Source organism: Fulmarus glacialis, unplaced genomic scaffold (genome assembly GCF_000690835.1).
Source record: "Fulmarus glacialis isolate BGI_N327 unplaced genomic scaffold, ASM69083v1 scaffold27142, whole genome shotgun sequence".
Classification (NCBI taxonomy): domain Eukaryota; kingdom Metazoa; phylum Chordata; class Aves; order Procellariiformes; family Procellariidae; genus Fulmarus; species Fulmarus glacialis.
In genome coordinates, this window is record NW_009197607.1 from 26,494 (window position 1) to 51,198 (window position 24,705).

The following is a 24,705-nucleotide window of genomic DNA, read 5'->3' on the forward strand; positions in this document are numbered from 1 at the left end:
GTACCCTCTCTCCCACTGGCAGAACCCCAGAAACCCTCCTGCTGACGGCCCGTGGGGTGTCATACCCATGTGCAAGGGTGTGCATGACCCCCGGCACCCTGGTTGGGTAGGGCCCAGATGCTTTTGGGTTATAGGTACGGCAGCAGGAAGCCAAACTCCTACGTAAAGCATGTGCTGCAGTATCTTGACTTGGGCTCTGAGACTGCTGAAAGATTGTGTCTTTTAATAAGGGGGGAAAAAATATGTAAAAATAAGGATTTTTATTATCATGGCAAGAACAATGATGGGGATGCCAAGAACTACTGCCTTGCAAGATAAAGTGGCACATGTTCTACACAATAATGTGTACAATGTCTGACGACTTTGGAAATCTGTTCTCAAGCAGATTTCCCAATAAATTAACACAACAAATATACTTTCATATAAAACAAAGTCCAAAGGATTTTTTTAAAAAGTAAAAGCAAAACCTTCAGGGACTATATTACTTATCTCTCTCTACATATATAATCTCCTGAAATTTTTTTAAATAAATTTATTCTTGTCTTAGAAAAATAAAACGAGTAGCCAATTTAGTCAACAGAAAGTATCTCACAGACTTAAAAGCATGCCCAGCAAGCATAGCCTTGTAAGACTAAATTAATGTTAAATCAAAGCAATTTGTTACTAAACCAACCTAGTCTGCAATTCACAGTTGATTACTACAAAGTGTATTTTTAAAATTTTTTTTGGCCCATATAAAAATAACATATTGCAACTCAAAGTGCATTTTTAAAATAAACAATCAACTATTTTTATCAAATAAAATATTTACATCATTTGGTTTTTACAGTCAGAAATGCGCTTCATGCGATGACCATGGGAACATCATCTGAAAATCCAGTTATCATTGGGGCTTCGTCATCCTCATCTCCTGAAAAACAAACCCAGAGTGCTATTATGCTGCCCTCAGCATTTCACAGGGCATGACTGAACAGGCTACCGAAGCTGGCCACAAAACTGCCCTCAAACCCAGTATATTGTGGCCTTGCTCATGCTCTTACCTGGTTGTTATATCTGTTATATTCAGATTTTAACCGATTTGAGGGAGCGGTTTAAGTTGCTAAAAACATTTATACTGGGCCAGCTTTGTACTCTTAGGACAGGATCAAATCCATAGAGATTTTTATGCCAAAGGTGGCCCAAAGCATGATAGAGAAGTTAGGTCTTGCACTGATTTCACATCCTTAAAGCTGTCCTGAAATGCCACTGTGTAAAACCAGGGCTACGTACCTAAATCATCTCCCGAGGAGAATATGGCCGAGCCCAGGCGGGAGCTGTAGTGGCTGTTGGCAAAGGCAGTGAAGCTGTTCTGCAGGCGTCTGTGCCTCATGTACAGCACCACGAAGCCAATCCCCAGGGTCACCAGCAGCAGGAACAGCACCGGTACCACGATGGCAGCGACGTCTGTGGATCTACCGGTTTTTGCTGCAGAGGAGTCTTCACCTACAGATGAGGGAGGGAAAGAAGTGCCATTTGCAACTGATAGCACATTTCTCTAGTGAGTTTGTGAGGCTTTCGTTAGTCTTTGTTAAGGAGGATGGGGAAAATGCCAGGGACTTACCAGTTCCTAGTTCATCATAGAGAAGTGTGGCCGGCTCGCCGCACATCTGCCCGCTGTACAGGCACCTGGCCTGAACGGTGAATGAATAGTTGTGACCTATCTTCAGGTTGGAAACTTTGAAGAAGTTTTCTGTGGTATTCCCAAGATAAGCAGTGATGTTCATCAAGCTGTCAAACATGTGAATCTCGTAACCCTGAGAGTTGTGAAAACAAAGACACAAACGCCAAATCACTCGGCTGCAGAGGTCATGTTTGCTCCTTCTGAGAGGGCTTTTAAACTTCTTTTTCCTCCTGAATCTAGCTTTGATGAAATGTGTTGGGCTATCAGCCGGGAAAGAGCAATGTGGAGCCTCCTCCAGGCACCCATCAGTGTGCATTGACCTTGGCCAGTTCAGGGAGGAGAGAGGATTTTGGTCTGTCTGGTTCACTCTGTTCTTAGCATCCACCCAAGGCCACCCAAAACCCAGAGTCCAGTAACGGTGACGGCTTTTGTGGCACAGTTTGCTACCTGCGCGGGCCCTGACAGAGAACATGTCACTGATTTTCTATCAAAGTCTAAATCATGACAATTCTCAGACGCTACCCATGTGCTTCCCGGAACAGCGGGGCAGTGTCCTATTCCCAGTCCTTTCAACATGACAGCTGACCTTTTCCAAGCAGATAATTACGTTCCTAAAAGGTGATCGATTGGATCTATCAGCTTTAGTGCCTTAGTCATGATACGAACTGAAGGACACTTAGGAGAGCAGTGCGTACTGGTGTGTTTTAAAGAGTCTGTGAAAGGAGCCTTGCAAACAACTCTGCTCTAGGTTTTTCTGAAACACTGCCCGTAGACAGGAGAGACAGCGCAACTTACCCGGCTTTCATTGAAATTACTTTCCTTTAATGCCAAACTCTTCCAAAAAAGCAGAATATGGTCATTTTCTGTTATAATTTTTAAGGCGTCTGGTGCAGACAGTGGAACTGTAAATGAGAAAAAATGGCAGGCGGGTTAGGTTTTAACACTGATGGCACTTTTCTTTTGGCTGAGAAACAGCAATGGGCTCACTTCTGAAACTTAGTATTTTTTAGGGATCAGCACAATACTCCGCTTAGAAAAGGGCTGTACTGGAGGAGAGGATACTGTGGCACGAAAGCTGGTAGGAGTTTTTCAGTGGGTTTTTATGGTAGGACCGTAACGGTACTTCACGGTGTCTACACAGCCAGCCAAACAGGCGTCATTCCCATCTTCATCTCGGCAGGAGAAAAACTCCCTGGCCATCGTTTGAGAGGCTTCCTCTACGCTGCTGCTGTTTGGGGGTTTAACTGCCTTCCCTGGGAGCTGCAGGGAGGCCTCTCGGAATTGGGTTTTGGCCGTGGGAGAGGACTAAGTGATCCAGAAACACTCCTGCAGCCTCCAACCAGCGCAGGGGTGGGGCGAATGGTGTGCGGGATGGGCGCGGGATCCCCCCCAGTGGACAGTGCTGCAAGGACCCACCCTGGCGCCCACCCAGCAGTACTCTTTCCTTTACCTGTGTTGATCTTCATGCTGGATTCTTTGCTCATATTTCCCAGTTGAACAACCACGTGGTATTTGCCTCCCGGTTCAAGTTTCTTAATGGTGTACTCCACCGTGCTGTTCCGGGTTTTCACTTTGTAGATTTTATCTGTTTTTCTTACTAAATCTTTAACTGCAACAGCATATAACTGGAGGGGGAGGAAAGGCACACATATTGAAAGATCTTACTTTCCTGCAGATTTGCTAGCAATCTCATACAATGGTAGGACATTAGATGTGGGGGGACAAAATTTAAATGAAACCATGCCTGCACTCTACAGAAAGCCTGGGAAGTAAAATTTCAAGCCTCTTGCTGGACTAGCTGGATCCCTGCCCGAGGTCAGTATTTACAGATACAGAAAATGCAGTTACTGGAACAGATGAGGGCAGGAGGAAAATCTCAGGTTGTATTTCTTAATGAATCAGAAGGATGCAGTGCAAACTCCTGCCCTGTCAAAGTTTCCAGTTTTGCCGGGAAGATTTATACCTTTAAACCTTTACCGTTAAAGTCTCTGGACCAGAATAGGAGCGGAAAGCTTGCTGAGAAAATGACTCGCCTTCAACAGAGCGAGACCTGACTGTATGCCAGCGTGCCAGAAAACAGAACCGGGCTTTGTGGGGGCTGCGCCGGCGCGGCTGGAGTGGGAGGCAGAGCCCGCAGCCCAGCTGGCTCCTTGCCCGTCCCGTCGGCCTGCGGGCTGTGCTCAGGCACCGGCCAGCCCGGCTCCAGGGCAAAACTGAAGCCCAGAAAGGTATTTTAGCACATGCACGAGTTTGCTTTCAGACTCAGTCAGCAGCAGATAGCCCAGACCCGACTCTTGAAACGCAGCGTGAATCTTATAGGCCTGAGCTAATGGCCAGTAATGTGAAGAGAGGAAATGCAGGTCCCGGAGGTGTCAGCATCTTGATGACAACTATTTAGGTGGAGGGCAGACCTGATTTCAGACTCAGTTCTCATAGAATCATAGAATCATTAAGGTTGGAAAAGACCTCTAAGATCATCGAGTCCAACCGTCAACCCAACACCCCCATGCCCACTAAACCATGTCCCTAAGCGCCTCATCTACACGTCTTTTAACTACTTCCAGGGATGGCGATTCACTAACTTCCCTGGGCAGCCTGTGCCAAGGCCTGACCACTCTTTCAGTAAAGACATTTTTCCTAATGTCCAGTCTAAACCTCCCTTGGCGCAACTTGAGGCCATTTCCATCAGCAGTAGGGCAGGGATCTCTTTGAGCCAGGGTTTTGCGCGCAAAGGGACAGGAGAAGGCGCTGCGAGATATTACCATGTCCTGGTCGGGCGAATCGTAGGGCGATTCCCACTTAATGAGTGCGAACGTCTTTCCGGTGTGCACCGAGTGGAGGTGCCGAGGGGGAAGCCGGTTATCAGGGATCATCTTCACCACAACGTAGTCGGACGGTGGCCCTTGGTAGGGAGACATCACACGGACCTTGAAGGGATGACACAGTGGTTAATACTGTGCCTGCACCCTTCGGTACCAAACTACAGCCCGCAATGCAGGTAGGGGAGGGAACAGAAGAGGAGCCTACCAGAAACAGGTACTGCTCGTCCCGCTGCACGATCACAGTGATGTTGTGGGAGGTCGTGGTGGTGTTGTGAGGGCTTCTGTACAGCTCTAGGAAGGATGTGGCGTAGAAGATGCCATAGACCTGCAGAGGAAGAGCACAACAGGGACGGTACAGATTTTGGCAAGGGCCGGAGCTCCCACCCAAACTTTCACTGGCTGTTGCTTTTTAGGGACAGGATGCAAAACCCCTTTTTCCTCTGGGCACTCTCTCCTGCCCAAGTTCAGGTTCAGTCTGCCCACTCACCGCTGCACTCCCCACCCTAAAATCCTGGGCTCAGCTCTGATAACACAGCAGTCAAGTGAAAGACCACCAGAGCATCATGCTATCTGTGTTTCAGCCCCTTCTCCACTGGATCAGTGGCTGAACAAATAGACAAGAAGGCGGCTTGCCTTGCTTCTGTTTACGGGGCAGTAGGCACTTTCCCTTGTTTTTTGAGCATAGTATTTTCAGGGCCTTGCAATTCAATCCCTACAAATAATCCTGTTTTAAGATTTTGCTTGTCTTGAGGCTCTGAGCTAGACCCCATCCTGGCTGGTGAGAAAAGAGAGTCGGTGCCTTACGACATTCCTCGGTCCGGTCCAGCTGCACTCCACCGCAGTCTGGTTGATGGCTTTGGCTTTGAGACTTGGTGAGGCAGGTCTTGTCCCACTGGTCACCACATGTACAAAAGACAGAGGGCTGTCACCCAGCTCCGTCTTAGCCCAAGCAGAAATTTCATAGGGGGTGTGTGCTGTCAAATTTGCCACTGAGCAAGAAGAGAAACGTGCACTATTAGGTGAGGCAAAGTACTGCAATGGCAGGGTGAGAGCACTAGGAAATGGTCAGCAGCATCAAACAATCTTAGACAGGAGCCTGCCTCTCTTGGTTTGTGTTTTGATTCATTTTGAGTCATTTCCTTCATACAGAAGCACCTGCAACTCTGGTATCTAACCTAGCCTGTGCTCTTCTGTATTGTGATGCTTTCCCATATCTAGGCTGTGCACACCAGTGATTTTTCCAAACCAGAAAGTAATCTGATTAATAGGGACACGTACTGTATACAAGCCCAAGAAATTGTTGACCTTTGGCAGAGTAGATAAGGAACCACAAACAAAATCCCATGTGATGAGAAAAGGCTAGCGCAGCTCTGGAGGATAAATCCCAGAGCCGCTTGAAATCTCCACGTCCTAAGAAGAGAGGCCAAGGATTTGCTGGTTTGTCCTCTCAAGATTTATTCTTTCCTAAACAGAAACTACTCAGTTGCAAAAAAAGGGGAAAAAAAAAGTAAAACCTTCTGTAAAACCTTCCGCTTGGTGTTGACGAAAGCAGAATTTTACACTTTGCACAGAATTTACCTTTTTGGATGGACTTTTCTCCTTCTATGATCAGAGTTCTTCTTTCCTGCCTGTGTGTATCAAATGTCCAGTAGATGTTCACAACGTAACCGCTGACCTGTCAAGCAGCAAGGGCACACAATAAGAACTATCAGTTCAGCTGGTTTTGCATGCAGTGAAAGACTCACTGGTGAAAGTCTTTGCATTGTATTTCCCACCCTAATTAAGAGAGCTGGGATGGCTGATGAGTAGTAAGAAATGATTTGGCATGAAATAACTACTTTCAAAAAGTAATTGCAATACTGAAATGGGTGACAGCTTGTCCCATCCAGTATTCACCCATTGCAGGCCTTTTTTTCTGTATTCTAGTTCCAGAAGTAAAGGTAAAAATTTTACCTTGATATTAGTAGTCATTTTTAGGCTGAAACTTATGGAGTCCTCGCTGTAGCTCTCAATGTGTATGACAGGTGGAGGAATGACTGGAAGAAAGAAAGGGAGAAACAGCTGTTACTGCAGCACAAAGAAATACAAACACTTACCGAGAGGGGACAGGTAAAATACGGCCTTTCATTATGACAATCATCTCTCAGACAATTATCCCCCATTTTTCCAGCCCCAACCTTGCCTGTCTCCAAGACATGTGCCCCTCAGAGAAGGCACCGACATGCTGTACCTCCACCATTTTTTCAGTCAACCATCTAAAAGCTGCCTTATCTGTGCCTTCCTCAGCCAGGCTGGAAGCAGGGAGGCCTGGACACAGGTATTTTACTTCTGACCTCAGTGGGACAAGCTCATATCACAGTTAACTGCTTCTGGCCTTCAGAGGAACTGGTGAGGGAGGTCAGGAGCTACCTCTGGGGACAGCTGCCAAACGCTCATGCAAAACCTGAAGTGAAAGTTATTACGGTTCTTTCTACCTGTTTTTCTAACCATCAGGTACTCATGTACTTCATATTATCTGATTCCTGCAATTTTAGTAGCACGGTGTTTTCCTTCCTTCCTTTGTCAACATAGTGAGGATGAACTTTTACCTAACAAATTAGTGGACAATTTTGACATCAGAATATAGGTTTGGAAGAAAAACTTGGCACGAATACAAATGATTTCAAAAGACTTCTCTAAAAACAGTTTGGAGAGAAATGATTTACTGTGTTGTTTGAATTTATCTACTGTAATGTTGTGATAGTTCATGGGAGCCTTAGAGGTCTTTTAGTGGTCTAACCTACAGGAGATGCAGAAACCATCATAATTGTAACGTAAGAGGGAGAGGAATCCTTTCAGCCAGTGACAGCAGAGGAGTAAGTTGTAATGTGTCTCGCCTACGCGAAGGTAGGATCTAGCCTACACAAGTCAGAGGGAATCCATCTGCAGTCCAGGAGAGAGGAGCACCTTCTGGACAGGCTTCTCGCCCACTTCCAGGGCAGTACCTCCATCCTACGGGCCACAGAGTTCAGAGGAAGAGTCAGCAACCCGTTCAGACTTGCCACTGAACTTTGAGGCAGATCAAGTTAAGCAAAATGGTACAGCCAAGTTGTTAAATAGTGTAAAACGCTCAATAGGGAAGAATAAAGAACGAGGAGGTGGTTATGCGTGCTGATGCTAACACTTCAGGCCTGTATGCAGCCTTTTTGCTATGTTGTCTGAGTTGACTGAAAAAACAACAATTACCTTTGCCTTTTATGGTGGTTATGGATTTGGAATCACTCCAATTTCCCACTCCTCGACTAGTTACCGCAGCAACCTTTTCAAATAAGAGGGTTAGTTAATATGAACAAATGTACGCCGCCAACATCGTATAATGCAAACAGAGAACGAGGTTAGAGCAAGGTTACGGACGTGGCGGAGCTCATGGGAGAAGGACTTTGAAGCAAACAATAGCTTAATTACTTGGCAATAAAATGCTTATTACAGAGATAAAGCAGACTACTTTAAGTCAATTAAAGGAATCTAAGAGGAGGGAGGTGCATCCTCATTGCAGATAACCACCCTCTTATGAGATCTTTATGAGGAGTCCATCAAGATAAGGAGCTTTGGGCTCTATCAGCCATAGCGTAGGTAAGAACCGCGCCAGTAAAGTCCACGTGAGCGCTGAATCCAGCTCCAAAAATTTATTTGGGAACAGGTTAGTACAGGAAGGAATACCAAGGAAGGAAAGGCTCGCTCCCACCGTGTCAGAATAACACTGATTCATGGACGGGGAGAGGGTTTCATCCCACCTCCCAGTGAACTCCCCCGAGAACGCATGCTCATTCAGCACAGGGAGGATGGCCAATGGCAGAGTATACATTTCCCAGGGCCCAGTGTGCAGACTTTCATTTCCTATTCTTCTTAGTTCTGTCTATAACTACCCAGCTTCTCCCATGTGCACATATTCCCCGCAGGCACATCTGCTTCTTTTCCCAGTGATACAGTCAGGACCAAATTTATCTCTGGCCCAGATGCAGTGCAATTGCAGTGACATTGGAATGGGCAATTAGTAGTGCAGATTTCATAATGCAGCCTGGCCTTCTAGGAGAAGGAGCAAATCAAGGGCCTTAATTCAGGCCTTGAAACTATATACACTAGCAGTGCAAATGCCAAGCCCCCATTGTGGGTTGACATTAAAGGGCAGAATTTTAACAACATACTTTTTTAGCAAGTACTTGACTGTGCAGGACTTAGACTATCTAGTGAAAAGTAATGAGAGCATGCATATAGATAGAGCTTTGCAAATACTCACTCTAACTGTGTATAACGTGTTGACCTGTAAGTTCTTGATCTCAGTGTAGTTCCTGGTGGTTCTAAGGGACGACCACTCCTTGGATCCAGTCCTGCTGTATTCCACCTAGGAGCACCAAAACAAGGGATGAGGGCTCCACAGTCAAAAATACCATGGGGTGACAGGTCCCTCTATGTCAAAATCTCAGTAGAAAGAAGTACGAAAGCTTAGAAAGGGAGCCAGAAATGAAATTATGAACCTGAGGGCTGTGTCGCTACCTACAGCATTTCTTCTCCCAACTTGCCCAATGCTCTCAGCAGATTTCCTCTACGAAATGTCCTATTCCTGTCCCACCTCCCTCTGCAGATATAGCTGTCTTCAGAAAGGCCAGCTGCCCTCAGCAGCCTTCCCTGTCCCACCACCCATCTGGGCTCGGCCCCGCCGGGCAGCAGGACTCACGATGAACTCCCGTATGAGGCCGTGGGCGTTCACGGGGGGACTCCAGCAGCCCATCACCACGCCCTCAGCTTCTTTTTTCAGGGACAGCTGAAGGTTAAAGGGAGCATCTGGTACTAGGGAGAGAAACAGAGGTGTTAGTGACAGTCACAGTTGGTGTGTCCGGATCACATGGGGAAAAGCAGGGTCTCCCTGAAAGGTTGGGACAGAGGGGGAACGGCCAAGCGGTCCTGGCTCATGGGAGATGTCTTCTTCCTGCAGTTGTGTCCCAAGTCCCATTCACCCCCCTCTGGAGCAATAAAATGACTTTTTAGTGACTGTGGTGAAGCTAGGATTTTGCTAAGCTCTTTGCTTTATTTTGCATCCCTTCCCTAACCTGACCTACGCTCTGCAGCTAGAAAGTTCTTGCTCCTTGCATGTGGTACTGAACAGTCCCATGGGCTCCCCACTGCACTGTGAGAAGAGATGAACTTCCCAGTGATACTAAAGCACTAAGTCATGGGCAAGAAGGAGGGCAGGTTGGTGACCCAATGCAGGACTGACTCCAGGCAGGGAACACCGCCCAGCACAATTCCCAGGCCTGTAGAAAGACTCCTTCTGTTCGTAACGGGGATACCTCTGTGGTATCTACTTCCTAAGCCGAAGCGGAATGCATCAGGTCACTGATGGGGCTGTGCAGGTCTGCTTACATCCTTCGGGTGCCCGGAGGGTGATGAAGTCATTGGTGTTGTAGACTCGGCTGAGACACTGCACTTGGACTTTCACCTGATAGGTACAGTCAGGCTTGAGGACTTTCAAAACGCTGTTGGTTTTGTTGCTGTGGGTTTCCAAAATCTTCCAAATGCTTTCACCGACTACCCTGCGTGAGAGAGTCACACCCCCGCAGTCAGGACGGTGCTTAGTAATGAAGGGTGACACCATCTACCTGTATGTTAAGAGCTTGCTGCTTGGTTTCCTTTTCAGTCAAGCCACTCTACCTGCTTGAAAGGATGCTCTCTTAAAGCCTGACTAAACATAGCTTAGTGACTTATAAGCACTGTCCTCTGAGGTTTTCTATAACTGCTGCGCTCTAATTTCTTGACTTTGTTCTCGTTGTTAGCGGTCCCACAAAGACAAGACCTGAGCAGAAAAATACCCCAAATATAGCCACATTACTGTCTGAGTAAATAATCTGGTGGAAACAAATACAGCTCTCCACAAATGCCCCCTAGTTACAGCTATTTTGGGTTGTCTTTGCAACAAAGTATTAGAAGATTTTCCAGGCAGAACTAGACTGCGCAAGCTCTCGGTCTTTCAGGTCTGATTCTGTAGGGTACTTTGCTGTAAACATGGGCATACTGATACCTGTGCTCATGCTTCTCCTAGCCTTCACTTGATATGAATAGCAAAGGGTCACGCAGCGTAACGCGCGGTGTACCTGTAATAGATGTTGTAGACACAGGAGGTCGAGGACATTCTTTTTGGCCGAGCCCACGTCAGAGTGACATCGCCGGAGAAATCGGCTGTCCACTGGAGGTTCTGGACTTTGTACACGATTGTGTCATCTAAGCAGGCAACAGGAAAAGTTAGTCTATCAGAGGCAAACAAGCCCTTTGTCCAGAACAGAAACAGGAATTATGTTCATAGCACAAACAACATGTGGAGGTAGAAACAGTAATACGACTGAAGGGAGTATTTGCCCCACTCAAATTAGATGTGTAATTTAGGTGGGCGTTATTGGTGGAGAAGAGCGGTCTCTTCAGAAGGCAGTTCAGAGCAGGAACGTACCGCTGGTGCTCTTAGTTCTCCCCAAAATGTCTTGGTTGTCTTTATGCTGCACCATGCAAGCATCCCCTTTCCCCCAAGGAAAGGTAAAGTATGGCTGTTGATGAAATACTCTTTAACATCATTTTGAAAGTGCATGAGTGCAAACTGATCAGTGCAAGCTAAGTCACTCTTCTACTTGTGCGATGAATCTGTGCTGTCACCGTAAGCCACCCAAGGCTTTTCTTTGCGTAGTTCTCCTTATCACATCTCGCATTCAGCAGAAGGACCCGAGCAAAGGCTGATAATTAAGGCAGCAGTCTGGGGACTGCCTTCATGCGAGCTCTGCGGCTGAATCGCTGCCCGACCTTGGGAAAGGCACTTAGGGGATAACAGACTGTGAAATCCAGCGCCGGCAGTGGTGGGGACTCGGGTGCTTATCTGAAACAGCCCAAATCCATGCCCTGCTCCCGCTAGGCCAGTCCCTGCTCTCTCCCTCCAGGGACCGCGTGTCAGAGCCCACATCCAAATGCCGTGGCCTGGCCCCGTTCGGGTGCCCAGCTTCATTCCCAGTGCTGTACAGAAACCAGGCGGAGTGGAGCCAAGATGCTGCCGCTTTGCTTTCCCTAACCAACTGGAAACGAAACCCAGCAGCACACAGGTCCGCAGACAGGCACGGCAAGACAAGCTAGCCAAGGGAAAAGAGATGGTTTCCCCTTGAGCTGTGAATCTCGGCAGCTCCTTCCCCCTCCCCTGAACCTGCTAGCTTCTCCCAATCAATATTTAATTAAAGAACTAAAACCTGATTGATGCTCAAACCCCCAAGCAGTTCAGCAGAAAAGCAGCTGAATCTCATGGCTGGCCAGAGACAGCGATTGATCGCTGTTATCTGCCCAGGGCGGGCTGCGGCGTGCAACCCACCTCCCTCCGCAGGGCCACTGAAGGCCAGGGTGGGAGGACCAGCGATGGTGCTGGGGCACGTGCCACGGCTCCCAGGGTCACCTTGCAAAGGAGGACAGAGCTGGAGACTGTTGCTTCACCCGTGGGCCATGTAAAATAGGCAGATTTGTTCCTACCCGTCCTAAAGTTGGTTTTCTGTGTCTGAGGCCGCTGGAAGATGAATTGTCAGTGTAGAAGCTGGACGGGAAGTTTGTCCTAGCTGGTTATAAATGGGCAAGGAGGCAGCTCGGAGAGCTGGACAGAGGCAGATACGTCCAGGATGTTGTGAATGAAAGGTCACGTATCCAGGAGAGCACCTCTGCGTGCTAGCACAGAGCAGAGCATGAGAAATGGGAGAGGGCTGCTGCTTACCGGTACAGTTCCTCTCATCGCTGCTGTCTGAGCAGTCCAGATATCCATCACACCGCTCTGTCACCATAATGCAGGCCTCTCCGTCCTCGCATTTATAACCATTAGGGCACAACAGGGTGCTGTGAGTAGCTGAAAGAGGCAGAAAGGTTTCAGAACTCAAGGCAGGAACGTTCTCCCACCAGCACTGGGCAGTTTGCAGTGCCAGTGCTAGTTCACAAGCAGGCATGATGTCAGGGATGGAGCCCAGACTGAGTGTGTCAGTCATAGGGCTATCTCGTTCTGGCTGCATCTTCTGGCATGATCACCCATGGTGGTGTCAGAAGAACCTGGAGCTTATCCCACTGAAAACAACAGCTGGACTTCTAATGGGAAGGGCACTGGTTGTTTGGCTTTTTTTCCCCTTTTTTACTCTAATGCTGCATTGACTGCATGGATTCCACCAGCAATAAAACTCCTCGGTGGCTCCCCCGTCCTCACAAAGAGCTTCCCAAGGGAAAGAGCCAGGCGAGACGCTCTCCCCGCCCCGCGCTTACGGCAGTTCCTCTCGTCCGTGCCATCCTGGCAGTCCCGCAGGCCGTCGCACCGCTTCCAGTTGGGGATGCACTTGTGCAGCTGCTGGCACTCAAACTCGAACCTGCTGCAGCGTCCCAGGAGCGCCGGGGAGGTGGCCGTCACGTTGGGTCCTGCACACAGCAGCGAGTGAGGAAACCACCCAAAGCACAGCCAGGCTGCCGCTGCCACCAGGAGGGACCAAAACCTGTCCCCAGGTCCCGGCTCCACTAGATGGCAATCTCTTCCCATCTAGCAGGTAAATGGCTTCTGCTGGGATGATGCCTAAGCCATCCTCCCTCCTGACTGCAGAGGGCTGGAAAAGCAACTGGTTTGCAGGGGATGTCCTGCGCCGGCTCAGAGCTCAGCAGGCCTTATCAAGGACCGCAGAGAGAAAAAACCCTTTTTCACCTTCAGCGTAGGTGTGAGCTGGAAACCAACCCTGCAGCCCCGCTCTCCGTGCCCCTACGCAGTCTGAGACGTGACGGCATTTGAGCACGGACGTGCTGCGGCAGTAATTCATGCTGCCTGCGGGGCTGGAGCAGTGTCCCAGCTGGTAGCAGGAGCTCTGACCCCAGGGAGAGAGGAGACAGTGGGCTTTTACACCACGTAACCCTGTAATCTGGCAAGGTTCTGAGACTGAAAGGCCAACAGATGTGATCCTACAGAAAAAGGAAAGAGGTGAGGAAGAGAAAAGCTTACGTGAAGTAGGGCAGGCTTCCTCGTCGGAGCCGTCGGTGCAGTCCTTGTACCCGTCGCAGACCCAGCTGTTCATGATGCAGGCACCACTGTTGCAACGGAAGTGATTAGGTAAACACGTCGGTGGGGTCGATGTAGTAATGGGATGAACCGGAGAACCTAAAAATACACCGTTCAGAGCTGACCTGAGAGGCTGGCTCCTGCGTACGGGCTGTAAGCTGTGCCTGTTCCCAGCAGACTGAAAGCCACTATCAGCAGAGGGAAGTGGGGAGCAGGCAAGGCACTGCAAGCCCAATGTTTTCATCTATGTTAGAATCATAGAATCATAGAATCATTAAGGTTGGAAAAGACCTCTAAGATCATTGAGTCCAACCATCAACCCAACACCGCCATGCCCACTAAACCATGTCCCTAAGCGCCTCATCTACACGTCTTTTAAATACCCCCAGGGATGGTGACTCGACCACCTCCCTGGGCAGCCTGTTCCAAGGCTTGACAACCCTTTCAGTGAAGAAATTTTTCCTAATGTTCAATCTATGCACTGTATCTGCGCATCTCCTAAACAGGATTTCCAAAATCACAGAGTAAAAAGACACATGAGAGTGCGCACACAGCCCATTCATGGGGGATTTTTGGAGCCACAGGGGCTGGCGCAGGCTGTCCCAAGCAGCTCTGCGGGAAGGCAGCGGATGCTGAAAGCGGTTCTTGAGCACGCCGCAGCCCAGCCTCGGCCAGGGCTCCCGTGAGCTGAGCAGAGCGCTGTGTGCCCTCACCCTCGCACTCCTTCTCATCGGACCAGTCCCCGCAGTCATTCTCCTCGTCGCACTTCCACCGGTTGGGGATGCAGTGCCCGTTCCCGCACTGGAACTGGTAGTACCGGGAGCAGTTCGGAGCCTCTGTTGGGTTTTCTGACAATGAGAGGAGAGTGCCTTGAGGCCCAGCGTTATCTCACCAGTCTTCAGCACAGCTGAGGTGTGGGAGCGTCTCAGGCTAGGCTAAGGCTGAGTATCACCCTGTCTATTCCCCTAGCAGTACAGGCAGGGTCCTTTCTCTTCACCTCCAGCATCCCCATTCCTTACAGCCCTCGCTAGCCTGTTGCCACCACTATTATGTCGGTGTGCTGGATGCTTCATGGCCAGACACCACCTATGATCTGAGAACCAGAGCTGACAGTGAAATTCAGACAGAGCATGGCAGAAACGGAGATGCAAACCCTACAACTCTGAAATGAAGACGCAGCTGCTTCGTCTGGCTGGGTACAGCTCCTACAGCTACCCAGGGAACAGTGGTAAATATTGAGTTTGGCTGAAAACTGCCTGTCTGCTTTAGGCTGGGAATCTGTGGAGTAAATATGGGCACATATGACTTAGTCAAACACAGGATATGCCAGCCATATCGGATTTTCAGTGTGCTTCAGTTTACCTACCTGCAATATGAGGAAAATAATACTGATCTCCATGTAAGATGCAAGTGGAATGCTACACACATGTATATGTACCTACACACGAGTCCATATGTAAAACATGAAGAAGCCAGTACTCTATGTTCCTGAAATTCAGAGGAGGCTGGAACTACGGTGACAAGAGACCCTGAGGTACTGCTCACCACAGTTTGCTTCGTCAGAGTAATCGCCACAGTCATCCATCCCATCACACTTCCACACCAGGCTGATGCACACGCCGTTCTGGCACTGGAAGCTGAACTGGTCACAAGTCCGGTGGAACTCAGGGTCCTGGGCTGCAGGGGTGGCACAGAGAGACATGGGAGGTTTAGTGTAAAGACCAAGGGCTTGAGAGAAGCTCATCATTGAGGAGGAAGAAAGGAGCACGCTCAGAGGTAATAATGGATTTATAAGCAGAGCAGTCCAGAGCCACCTCTTAGGAGATCTGGCAGCTTTCTGGTACCCTGGGGAATGCACTCTCCTCTCCATGCCTCTGGTTTCATTCTCTCTCCAACCCTCCTTTTGCAAAGATGCACAATATCACGCTTACAGCAGCCAGCATAGTTGGCATCTTCATCTGATCCATCTCGACACTGGATGATGCCGTCGCATACCATGGAGTGGAACAAGCACTGCTGTCGGTTCTTGCACACGAAATCCATGTAGCGGGTGCACAGGGGTTCTGGAGAAACAAGAGGTCAGGAGGGGAGGCGATGGCACCTCTGCTGTCCTTGGCAGCACAAATGCCACCACGGTAATCTGCACAGACCTGAGCGCAGTGGCTGGATTTCAGGAAGTTACAGAAAGTTTCCAAGACAAATCGCTTGAGCTCTGTCCCTGCACAGGCTGCCCTCGCCCAGTAACGCGTCGGGGTGCCAGCGGGTTGGCACAGGCATCAGGAAGGGTTTGGTCACCTCCCTGAATACAGCTCCTGACAGCGCGCCCTCCCCATCCGTCACAACCCTGCCTACTGCGCCTTTTGCTGACACTCGCAGACCGGCCGATTTCCCAGGGGGCTCGTGAATGCTAACAAGGCTTTCCCATTATCTCACCAGGGCTTTTCTCCCGGCGAGACAGGCTTTGGCAGACCGTGAAGGCTGTCAGCCCTTGCTGCTGGGGGCCCCGCCAGCTCCCCGCAGCCCCGGTACTCACCACAGTGCTGCTCGTCCGAGGCATCGGAGCAGTCGTTGATGCCATCGCAGTGTTTGCTGGTTGGGATGCAAGTGCCATTTGGGCACTGGAAGCCGTTGCACTTTTTTTCTGAAATTCAGAATTGGGTGGATGTTGTGCGTTTTTTTTAAAGCTGCTTTTAGTTAGCCACAAAAACCGATGGCACAGCCCCAATTGCCTTCTCCCTGTGTCTGCCTGCTTTTGGGGGGATGGGAATTGTCCCCCCGAGTTTACTGCCGGTTTATCTCAGCAAGTTTGTAGAAATCCCTCCCGCCTCGTGGCAGAGTCCCCTCCGCACACGCTCTGCATTACCGCAGTTGGCAGGGTCCTCATCGGAGCCGTCCTGGCAGTCGGCGTCGCCGTCGCAGGCCCAGCGCTGCGGGATGCAGTGGCCGTTCTGGCACTGGAAGCTGGAGGCCTCACAGGTGTGATATACTGCTGAAACCAGAGCCGGGGGGACCGCCTGAGCGCGGGGCATCGCCGCCTCCCCGCTGAGCTGCGGTGTGCGTTGAGCCGGGCCCCTGCTCGCTCCGCCTGCACCAGGACTTTACACCGTGGCAGGTCCCAGCACTGAGCACAGCTCCAGAGCACAAGTGACGGCCCGGTGGGCCCCAGGCAAGAGACTGCCGGGAGTCCACAATCTCCCTGGGTCTCTTTTCTTCTCCGTGCCATGCTTGCTGACAAGCCTGCTGTGCCTCAGGGATGGCTTTCAGAGGCTAGCGAGCCCTCCCAAAGCTCTCCCCAAGTCAGGAGCCGCTTTCCCTTTGATCTCGGTCCTTGGTGTGTGTGGGCAAAGGTGACGGTGGTGGCGTCTTGCCAGAGATGGCAAGAAACGACACAGCGAGCAAGCACACCTTGGCAGAGCGGCAGGGGCCCTCGTGCAGGGCAGGACAGACTCAGTGACAGCCTTTAATTATGGCAAGCGAGGCTTTTCCGTGTTGCCAGAGCAAATTAGAAATACAATTCTCCTTGGGTTTCCAAAGGAGTAGGGCCCTGGCTTTCCTTAGGCTCCTGTCATGAAAATATCTGCCTGTGGGGTATCTTGGTTGAAGACTAGTGTATGCTGTCACTTTGGAGACAAATGCCACTCTTCAACCAGGAGACCACTCATCATTATTGAGAAGAAAAGCAATGTCCAACTTAATTAAATTGCATGCTACTGCATTTTAGGTTAGTGAGTGACATGTACTTGCAGATATTTCAAAATACTACAATCCTGTGGCAGTAATATTCTATTAGGTATTCAGTGTGAAATGTAATTATTTTAGATAAGAGCAATAATTGCAGCAGGTGGAGTCAGATGAAATGTTTCTCAAATAATTGTGATCCTCTTAGATAATTTCAACTGTAGGCTTTACGCACCTGATATGCTTTTTGAAGTAGGTTCCTTTCCTCTAGTAATTCTCTCTGGAGAAACTCATATGAGAGATAAATGATACCAATATAAATTAAACCTTCTTAATATAGCCATGCACTTGGAATACTAACGACTACAATCCCCAGCGCCACGCTATATACCCCGTATGCTCGAGGCACCGCAAATGCCGCAGGGGGTGAGCACACAGGAGCTCGGCGGCCTGAAAGGGATCTCCTAGATCCTTGTGCCAGAGCCCCAGGACAGCAGCCAGCCTCTGTCTGTCCCAGCGGCTCTGAGGCTGCAGCCAGAGCAAAGCAGCTGCCAGCATCCCCGGGGGCTCTCATGGTCCCCACAGGGCTCTCCCAGTCCCGTCTCAGCCACGTGGCATGGAAACCACTGCTTTTATCTTGAAATATCCCACGTACTGCTTCACAAGTGTGATCTTATGCCTTTCATTGATGGACTGAAGCACTGCCTATGCTCAGAACTCTCTTCTTCTCATGCAAATACTTAGGTTTTTGCCTTGGTTGTTTTTTTGGACACTGTGGTGCTGAGGATGGTTGAGTGTTGTGACTTTCAGCTGCAAATAGAGAATGAGGCTGAGGAGCGTAGGTCTTGCTGCATGAGAGGCGTAAACTAGGAAGAATACTGCTTCTGGCAACCAGGTTGCATCAATATGAGTTGTAAGCAAAACCAAGAGCGGATCTTCCACGTGTGACTCCGTACTCATGACACCCTCTTTAGATTTCCAAACCCATGGAGCAAAGTGGCTGCTAGAAAAGGAGCCACTTCTCAAACTAAATCTGCCTCTCCGTCAGATCAATTAACTGCGGAGAAGCTGCAAAGAACCTGTTTTCTGCAATGTATTTAACGGCAAGAAAATGGTCAGAGTTCAAGCTGTGAAATGCGATCAGCACACAGTAGCCTGTTCGCTGCCTCCGTGCAACAAGGGAGCCCTTTTTGCACAGAAGCATCCTTGGGCTGCCCGGCAGCCACAGACCCGCTTCCCTGTTCAATGAGGCTTCAAAGGCAGGGCCACCGCCGGCTAGTACGCAGAAGGTGGACGGCCCTGAGGCCACTGCAGCAATGCGCGCCTGTCGGTGCAATCTTGCAAGTAAAAAGCAAAGCTAGATCACTCTGCAAGCACTGCAAAGCTGTCAGCAAATTCACAGCGAGCCCTAAGGCCTGTTGAAGGCACTGGAGGAAAGAAACCCTTCACTTTTGGAGTGTTACCTCACCCCGAGCTGAGCTACGGGCTGCCCTGCTGGGCGGCTCAGCTAACAAGCAGGGAAACTGAGGCAGAAGATGTTGGCTGGTATCTTACAGCACCTCAGGCTGTAAGTAATCAGCGTTTGCAACAGAAGGTTATTGATCACATCAAAGTGCTTACCAGTGCAGTTTGCTTCATCGGACCAGTCCCTGCAATCGTTATCACCATCACACATCCAGGAAAGACGAATGCACATCCCTGAGCTGCAGCTGAATTCATCGTTTCTACACTGGTGAGCCTCTGCAAACAAGCACACACAGTTCAGATGCTGTTGGGGCCAGGGCAGAGGAGGAGGAAAGCTTCATGTGGCCTATTGACCAAGGAGAAGAGGCTCATATCTCAGAGGCGACAGCCTACACAGCCCTGCAAAGCAGAGTCGTCTTGAAAGCATGTTTTCCTGCCTCATCCCTAGCCCTGAACGACCAAGAGCTACTGCCTTGCTGTTTACCAGCCTCTTCTCTCCTTCAGTTCAGCACCCCACCTCTTGAATGGCTAAGCTGGAGGTGGATGGACGCAAACATGGCAACACCGAGCAACCCATGCTTGCTGGGGAGCTGCCCAAGGTCAGCCTGTAATCTCGACCAAGCATTTGGCTTCGGGTCCCAGGAGTACCCAAGGAGCAGAGCAGGAAAGCTGGATGGTAACAGCACAAAAGCCCCCCTGCCGGAGCACAGCGAGGGGACAACCAGCGCACAGCCTCGCTCTCTTCCACCCCTCATTTCCCAGTACCCAGTAAATGATGGGAGGAGGCGGCTGTTAGCCAGGATGGACAGGGGGATCTGGCGAAGCACCGCCTTGCCCTACGGCGTCTACGAGTAGCACCCTGCCCCAAGACACTGCTGGGCTTTCTGCCTTTGCACAGGGACAGGGAAGGAGGCTTGAGTGAGGGCACTCACCACAGTGACTTTCATCGCTGTTATCCCCGCAGTCGTCCTCCAGGTCACATTTGTAGGACAGCGGGATGCAGGTCCCCGAGCCCTGGCAGCGGAACTGGGTCTCGGCATCACACACGGTGGTGGCTAACGCAGCGGGGAGGGAGAGGAGGAGGAGAAGGAGGTTAAGGTGGTGGTTAGAAAAGGGTTTCTGCTGCCCAAGTGCGTGTACTTGGTGCAGGGAAGGGAAGAGAGAGGATCAGCATCCTGTGAGCTTTGCTCAATGCAGCCTGAGTTACTGTTACTGTGTTTTAATGTCATTATTAGGCACTCCGCATAAAGCAGAGCAGAGAGGGGTTAGCTGTCTGTCTGGGGATTGGGACTGAAGCTCCTGCCACCGTCACATCCGCTCGCGAGCCAGGGGCAGTGCCTCCCAGCCAGGGAGCAAGAAAGCTGAGGCTGTAGAGCTGCCTGCTTCCCACAAAGGGGCTTTGAAACCACGGGTGGTGGGATGATACAGGGCAGCCAAAGGAGGGGAAAAGCTGGGCATGAGCGTTGCTAGCCAAGGCAGCATTGCTGTGCCAAATTGGCGGCCCCCCAGCGAGCCCCTGCAGAGGAACAGGTACCCACAGAGGCTGTCTCTCACCTGGAGCCAGGCAATGAACTCAAACTTGGACTCTGCTGACTGGTATCTCAATTGACAATGCTGGCAGGAAAATAAGCTCCTTATCAGTACAAAAGGGGCATAAATGGCATCTCTCCAGGAACACCTGATTCTCTACCAATTCCTAACTTTAAACCCGGTCCTTTTTCCACAGTGCGCTAATCTAACCCTTCAGGCTCTGCAAAGCTGTGGAACATCTGCCTCTCTTGCACGCATTGGCAGTCCCTAATTTTACTCAAAAAGGTGACTTCTATCTTTAATGTGTGAACTCAATTTATTAGCTCAACAAGAGGTCCGCATGATGCAGACAGAAAGTCACTCGGCATTGGCTGTGCCCTCAATTAGCCTCGGAGGACAATTACTGCAAGAGACAAACACACATCTGCACATGACAGCTGGCATCAGTCTCAGCGAATTTTAGACATTTACACCTGAGCTGCTGAAGGGGGAAATATCGGCCCTTGCAGGACACAACTCATCCGACCAGCTTCGGATGTCTACCAAAGGAGGAGATGAGTTGCATTCCCAGAGTGCCTCTTGCTCTCCATGACTATGAAGGGAGCGTAGACCATCGGCTCAGGTGCAATGCTGACACAGCAGACATCTAAATCTGGACGGGCGAATGCCACGGCAGGACACTTACGGCAGTTCTTCTCGTCGCTCATGTCCCCGCAGTCATTATCGTTGTCACACTGCCAAATGCTGTTTATGCAGTTCCCATTGAAGCATCTGTACTGGTTTGGCAGACACGTGTTTTCTGGTGCAAAAGGGAAAACAAAAACAAGCTGGCATGAGGCGTGACGCTGCGCTTTCAGAAGACAGGCCATGCTCCTCCTCGCCCAAAGGGCAGCGGAAAGGTCACGCCGACCTCTCACAACAGCAGAAGCCACCTCTCAACGTAAAGCAGCAGCAAGAACCAAGCATGGGTTTACCTTCCTTTATGCAAGTGGTGTTCTTCATGACGTAGCCGTGAGGACAGTCGCACTTCACCTCCCCTGTGGGCAGCACGGTGCTGGACACCCCCTCGGGGCACTTGCAGCTCCTGCCGTTGTTCGACTTGGGCAGGCAGAGCAGGCTGCAGGGCTTGGCGATGCAGGCATTCTCCCCTGGCACGAGGGCAGGGAGGAAGGGGACATTGTCAGGGCAGAAGACAATTTCACCTGCCACCCCAGGCTTTGGGTTCAGACCCCCATTAGGAGCCATCTCTGCAGCACCAAGTGCTGAGGCTGGCTTTAGAAATGCACAGAGCCATCTGCTCCAGGGAGATCAAGGGCCTTAAAAAGGTCCTCCCAGTCTCTTGCAGGCTGCTGACTGGTGAAGCCCACTGATGGTCTTACACCCATCTGAAAATGAAGTCAATCCCTTCAGTGCATATGTCATGCAGGGGCCACGGCTACCTTATTGCAGCCCAGACGGACAAGTAAGTGGAGGACAAAGTTGGTGCAGCTCTGAGACCCTATTTTTTTTTTGGCCCGTACAGCACTTTGCATGGAAAGGCCGTGGTCTGTGACCTAAACCATGAGGTGCCACGGCTGAGCACCATATGGGCTCCCTCCCTGAGAAGGGAGTATCTCTCCTGGCAGCCGAGAAGGCAGGCACACCACTAATGAAACACATTCCTTACTACAGCGCCTGAGTGCTTCAAACCCTGCAGGAATGGGGACATATTCAGGCTCGTGAAATGTGAGCCGGGATGGCCCGGTGGCCTGGGAATCTGTGGAAATGGGGGACAAACACATTTCTAAATCGCAGAAAAGATCATCTGCACACTCACGCGATTACCTGTTGTCTTTCCTCTGTAAAAGATTTTCATATCCATGATCCCATTTAATCGGCCGACTAAGATCTCCATTCTTGAGCCGCTGTTTTTGGATGCTCTGAAAATACTCAGCTGTGACCAGTCGTTCCAGTAGATTTCATTCTGAAACACAGGCTTTGCTCTTAGCGCGAAGAGCAGTGCTGCCGGAGCCGTGCTCCTCAGTGGTTACCTGCACTAAGCCACCCTAACCACCTGGATGTGCAGGCAATCGAGAGTGCAAAGTCTCCCCAACCCAAGGGGAGGAAGATGAGGAAGACCCGAGCTGGGATTTGAGCAGAAATGGAAGCGGCAGTCACATCTGCTGAGTGGCACACAGTCTGGGGAAGATATCGCAGTGCCGCTGCTTGGGAAAGCTGCACGTCTTTTGGATGTTGGTCCCGGTTTCAACCACACCCGCCTGTTCATTTCAGGGGTGCGTGGGAACGTGCCAGGAACAGAAATAGAGCAAGCAGCACGCCTGCTCCTACCCTCCAAATCCAACGGATATGTATGCTATGGAAATGCATGGCGATGGGAAACGAGCCGCTGCATACATACCTTAAATACAGCAATAGCGTAGGGGTGAGGGAGACTGTCCAGGATCACAGATCTCTGCAGCCCGTTGAAATCGACCCTCTCGATCCTGTCCATATAGGCTTCGGTCCAGTAGATCCAGCGGTCATCCACAGAAATGCCGTTTGGCCACCGCACACCCTCCGAAACGATGCACCCGGCCGATGACCCGTCCATGTCGCTTCTGTAAATGCCGGCTCTGGAGTCTCCCCAGTCTGTCCAGAACATCAACCTGACAACAGGCAGAGAGGTTACTCGAAATAGTAACAAAAACAGCTCATCAAAAGGAAACAGATTATGAAGCAGAGGTTCAAATACTTTACATTCCACATCTTTTGCAAGACATGCCTTTGGAAAGGGAGCTCTTTGCATTTCTAGTGAACACCACCAGCGGATCTACAAGCAGCAGAGAGGCTTCTTTAGCTGCAGGTTCTGTGGTGTGAGTGCAGCTGTAGGTTACCTTGCGTTGAACTGCTTTGCTTTAGCACATACGGCTAAAGGCAGCTCAGGTTTGTCAGCGCTACATTTGCAGCGCACCAGCCGCTGCAAAACCGTACTCAGAAAGACGTAACTTGCATTTGGCTCTTGAATTTGAGTGTGGCTCAGTTTCTCATGCATCGCTGCAGCTTTCCCCACTGACCAGACCAGTTTTACTGGCAGGAAAAGTTATTTACTAGTAGATATGTACGGGTAGGAAAACAGCAGCTTAATTGAAAGAAAAAACAGTTTGTGATGTCTGCTCCGAGGCGGCTGACGTCTCAGTTGGGCACGCGATGGCAAGAGTGGGCTCCACGGGGCAGGACTGTGAGCTGTACCCCGCTGCCCTGCCCGCCGCCACTCTCGTCCCACCGCTGCGCCCCTCGGGGCCAAGCCTCGCAAAGCTTTCCGTGCAGCACCCTCCCTCGTGTTTGCCTCTTAGGAGCGTAGCGGTGCAGGAGGGGCTGTACCAGCGCAATTCCTCTGGGGAATACCACGGCACCCGACTACTTGCAATGCTTGCTTTCTTACCCGTCTCGGGGAACCAGAGTGAGGGCTCTGGGTCGTTCGAGTATCGAGGAATTGAGGACGGTGAGTCGCAGGTCTCCGTCTGGATTGGCAACCTAGAGTCGTAACCAAAACCAGGAGGCGTGTGTTTACTGCGGGCAGTATGGAGAGCAATTGCACTGGTTAAAGTTACATGAAATCTGTGGCAGGTAATTACTGCTCCCTAATAAAACAGCTGCCGTGGGCACAGGGAGCAGTTACTGTGAGGCAGGTGATAAAAGAGGATAGATCGGTGTATTTATTGACATTCCTGTGTGACTGAGCGAGCAGCCAGCTGCCGCAGCACTCTGTCCGTGCCCCGTTCTGGCTATGTGTACTGAGCGAGGATGTTGCTTTTCCCCCCCTGCTTCTGCTGCACGATTCGGCCTCACAAACTGACCTTGATTTAAGTACACAGGGCTGAATGTTATCATACCCTGTTTGCATTTAGATCCAATAAAGTGGCATGTGGAACGAGGGTCAGTGTTCAGTAATGCCCCACCAGGGCAGTAGCCAACTTAGGGCCCAGCCGCCTCAAAGATGCACTGACACAATCACCTCTGTAGCAGGGGTGGCCATAGCCGTACCTCAATTTTGGGAATCCCGGCGTTGACCCAGTACAGCAACTGACTGAGAGGTTCAAAGGCCAAAGCTTCCACTGTTTCCAGCCCGGTGCTTATGATTATTTCTTGCCCAGAGCTGCTGTTGAGACAAAGACGCTGGGGGGGGGAAAAAAAAAATCAGAATAAAAGATGAGGAATTTCCGCAGCCCCAAGGTGAGCGCGGTCAGGCGTGCAAGGCAAGCCGTAACAGACAGCTCGGAGGGGAGGAGTACCCAAGATAAACACTTGTATTTCGGGGTGTGTACGCAACACGGGCCCCCGCTGCAAGGCAGCGATGACACGGGCGGCCGGCACCGCGGCGGCCTCTCCGCTCCCCGGCTCACCTGTATAATGTCGAGAGTGATGTCGGCCCAGTACAAGCAGTTGTGGTCGTAGTCGAAGTCCAGGGCGACTGCCCCTCGCAGCCCTGCCAGAGGCAG

The 24,705-nt window shown here is 50.5% G+C and overlaps 1 protein-coding gene across 1 annotated transcript in view; it reads right to left on the reverse strand.

Moving 5' to 3' along the window:
• Nucleotides 1-451: 451 nt before the first annotated feature.
• The window catches only part of SORL1 (sortilin-related receptor, L(DLR class) A repeats containing), a 38,720-nt gene continuing 14,466 nt past the window's right edge, over nucleotides 452-24,705 (reverse strand). The window contains exons 17-48 of the mRNA XM_009572613.1: nucleotides 24,610-24,702; nucleotides 24,251-24,382; nucleotides 23,649-23,740; nucleotides 22,626-22,872; nucleotides 22,052-22,190; nucleotides 21,202-21,375; nucleotides 20,913-21,026; nucleotides 19,630-19,752; nucleotides 18,854-18,973; nucleotides 16,419-16,544; nucleotides 16,089-16,196; nucleotides 15,487-15,618; nucleotides 15,101-15,232; nucleotides 14,269-14,403; nucleotides 13,499-13,654; nucleotides 12,781-12,930; nucleotides 12,248-12,376; nucleotides 10,611-10,737; nucleotides 9,883-10,052; nucleotides 9,197-9,309; nucleotides 8,759-8,863; nucleotides 7,708-7,780; nucleotides 6,436-6,518; nucleotides 6,061-6,157; nucleotides 5,287-5,471; nucleotides 4,688-4,807; nucleotides 4,423-4,587; nucleotides 3,111-3,285; nucleotides 2,456-2,562; nucleotides 1,601-1,793; nucleotides 1,270-1,482; nucleotides 452-910 (exon numbers count right to left, since the gene is read on the reverse strand). Coding sequence (XP_009570908.1) covers nucleotides 843-910; nucleotides 1,270-1,482; nucleotides 1,601-1,793; nucleotides 2,456-2,562; nucleotides 3,111-3,285; nucleotides 4,423-4,587; nucleotides 4,688-4,807; nucleotides 5,287-5,471; nucleotides 6,061-6,157; nucleotides 6,436-6,518; nucleotides 7,708-7,780; nucleotides 8,759-8,863; nucleotides 9,197-9,309; nucleotides 9,883-10,052; nucleotides 10,611-10,737; nucleotides 12,248-12,376; nucleotides 12,781-12,930; nucleotides 13,499-13,654; nucleotides 14,269-14,403; nucleotides 15,101-15,232; nucleotides 15,487-15,618; nucleotides 16,089-16,196; nucleotides 16,419-16,544; nucleotides 18,854-18,973; nucleotides 19,630-19,752; nucleotides 20,913-21,026; nucleotides 21,202-21,375; nucleotides 22,052-22,190; nucleotides 22,626-22,872; nucleotides 23,649-23,740; nucleotides 24,251-24,382; nucleotides 24,610-24,702 — 4,296 coding nt within the window. The 3' untranslated portion in view covers nucleotides 452-842. The remainder of the gene's footprint in view (nucleotides 911-1,269; nucleotides 1,483-1,600; nucleotides 1,794-2,455; nucleotides 2,563-3,110; nucleotides 3,286-4,422; nucleotides 4,588-4,687; nucleotides 4,808-5,286; nucleotides 5,472-6,060; nucleotides 6,158-6,435; nucleotides 6,519-7,707; nucleotides 7,781-8,758; nucleotides 8,864-9,196; nucleotides 9,310-9,882; nucleotides 10,053-10,610; nucleotides 10,738-12,247; nucleotides 12,377-12,780; nucleotides 12,931-13,498; nucleotides 13,655-14,268; nucleotides 14,404-15,100; nucleotides 15,233-15,486; nucleotides 15,619-16,088; nucleotides 16,197-16,418; nucleotides 16,545-18,853; nucleotides 18,974-19,629; nucleotides 19,753-20,912; nucleotides 21,027-21,201; nucleotides 21,376-22,051; nucleotides 22,191-22,625; nucleotides 22,873-23,648; nucleotides 23,741-24,250; nucleotides 24,383-24,609; nucleotides 24,703-24,705) is intronic.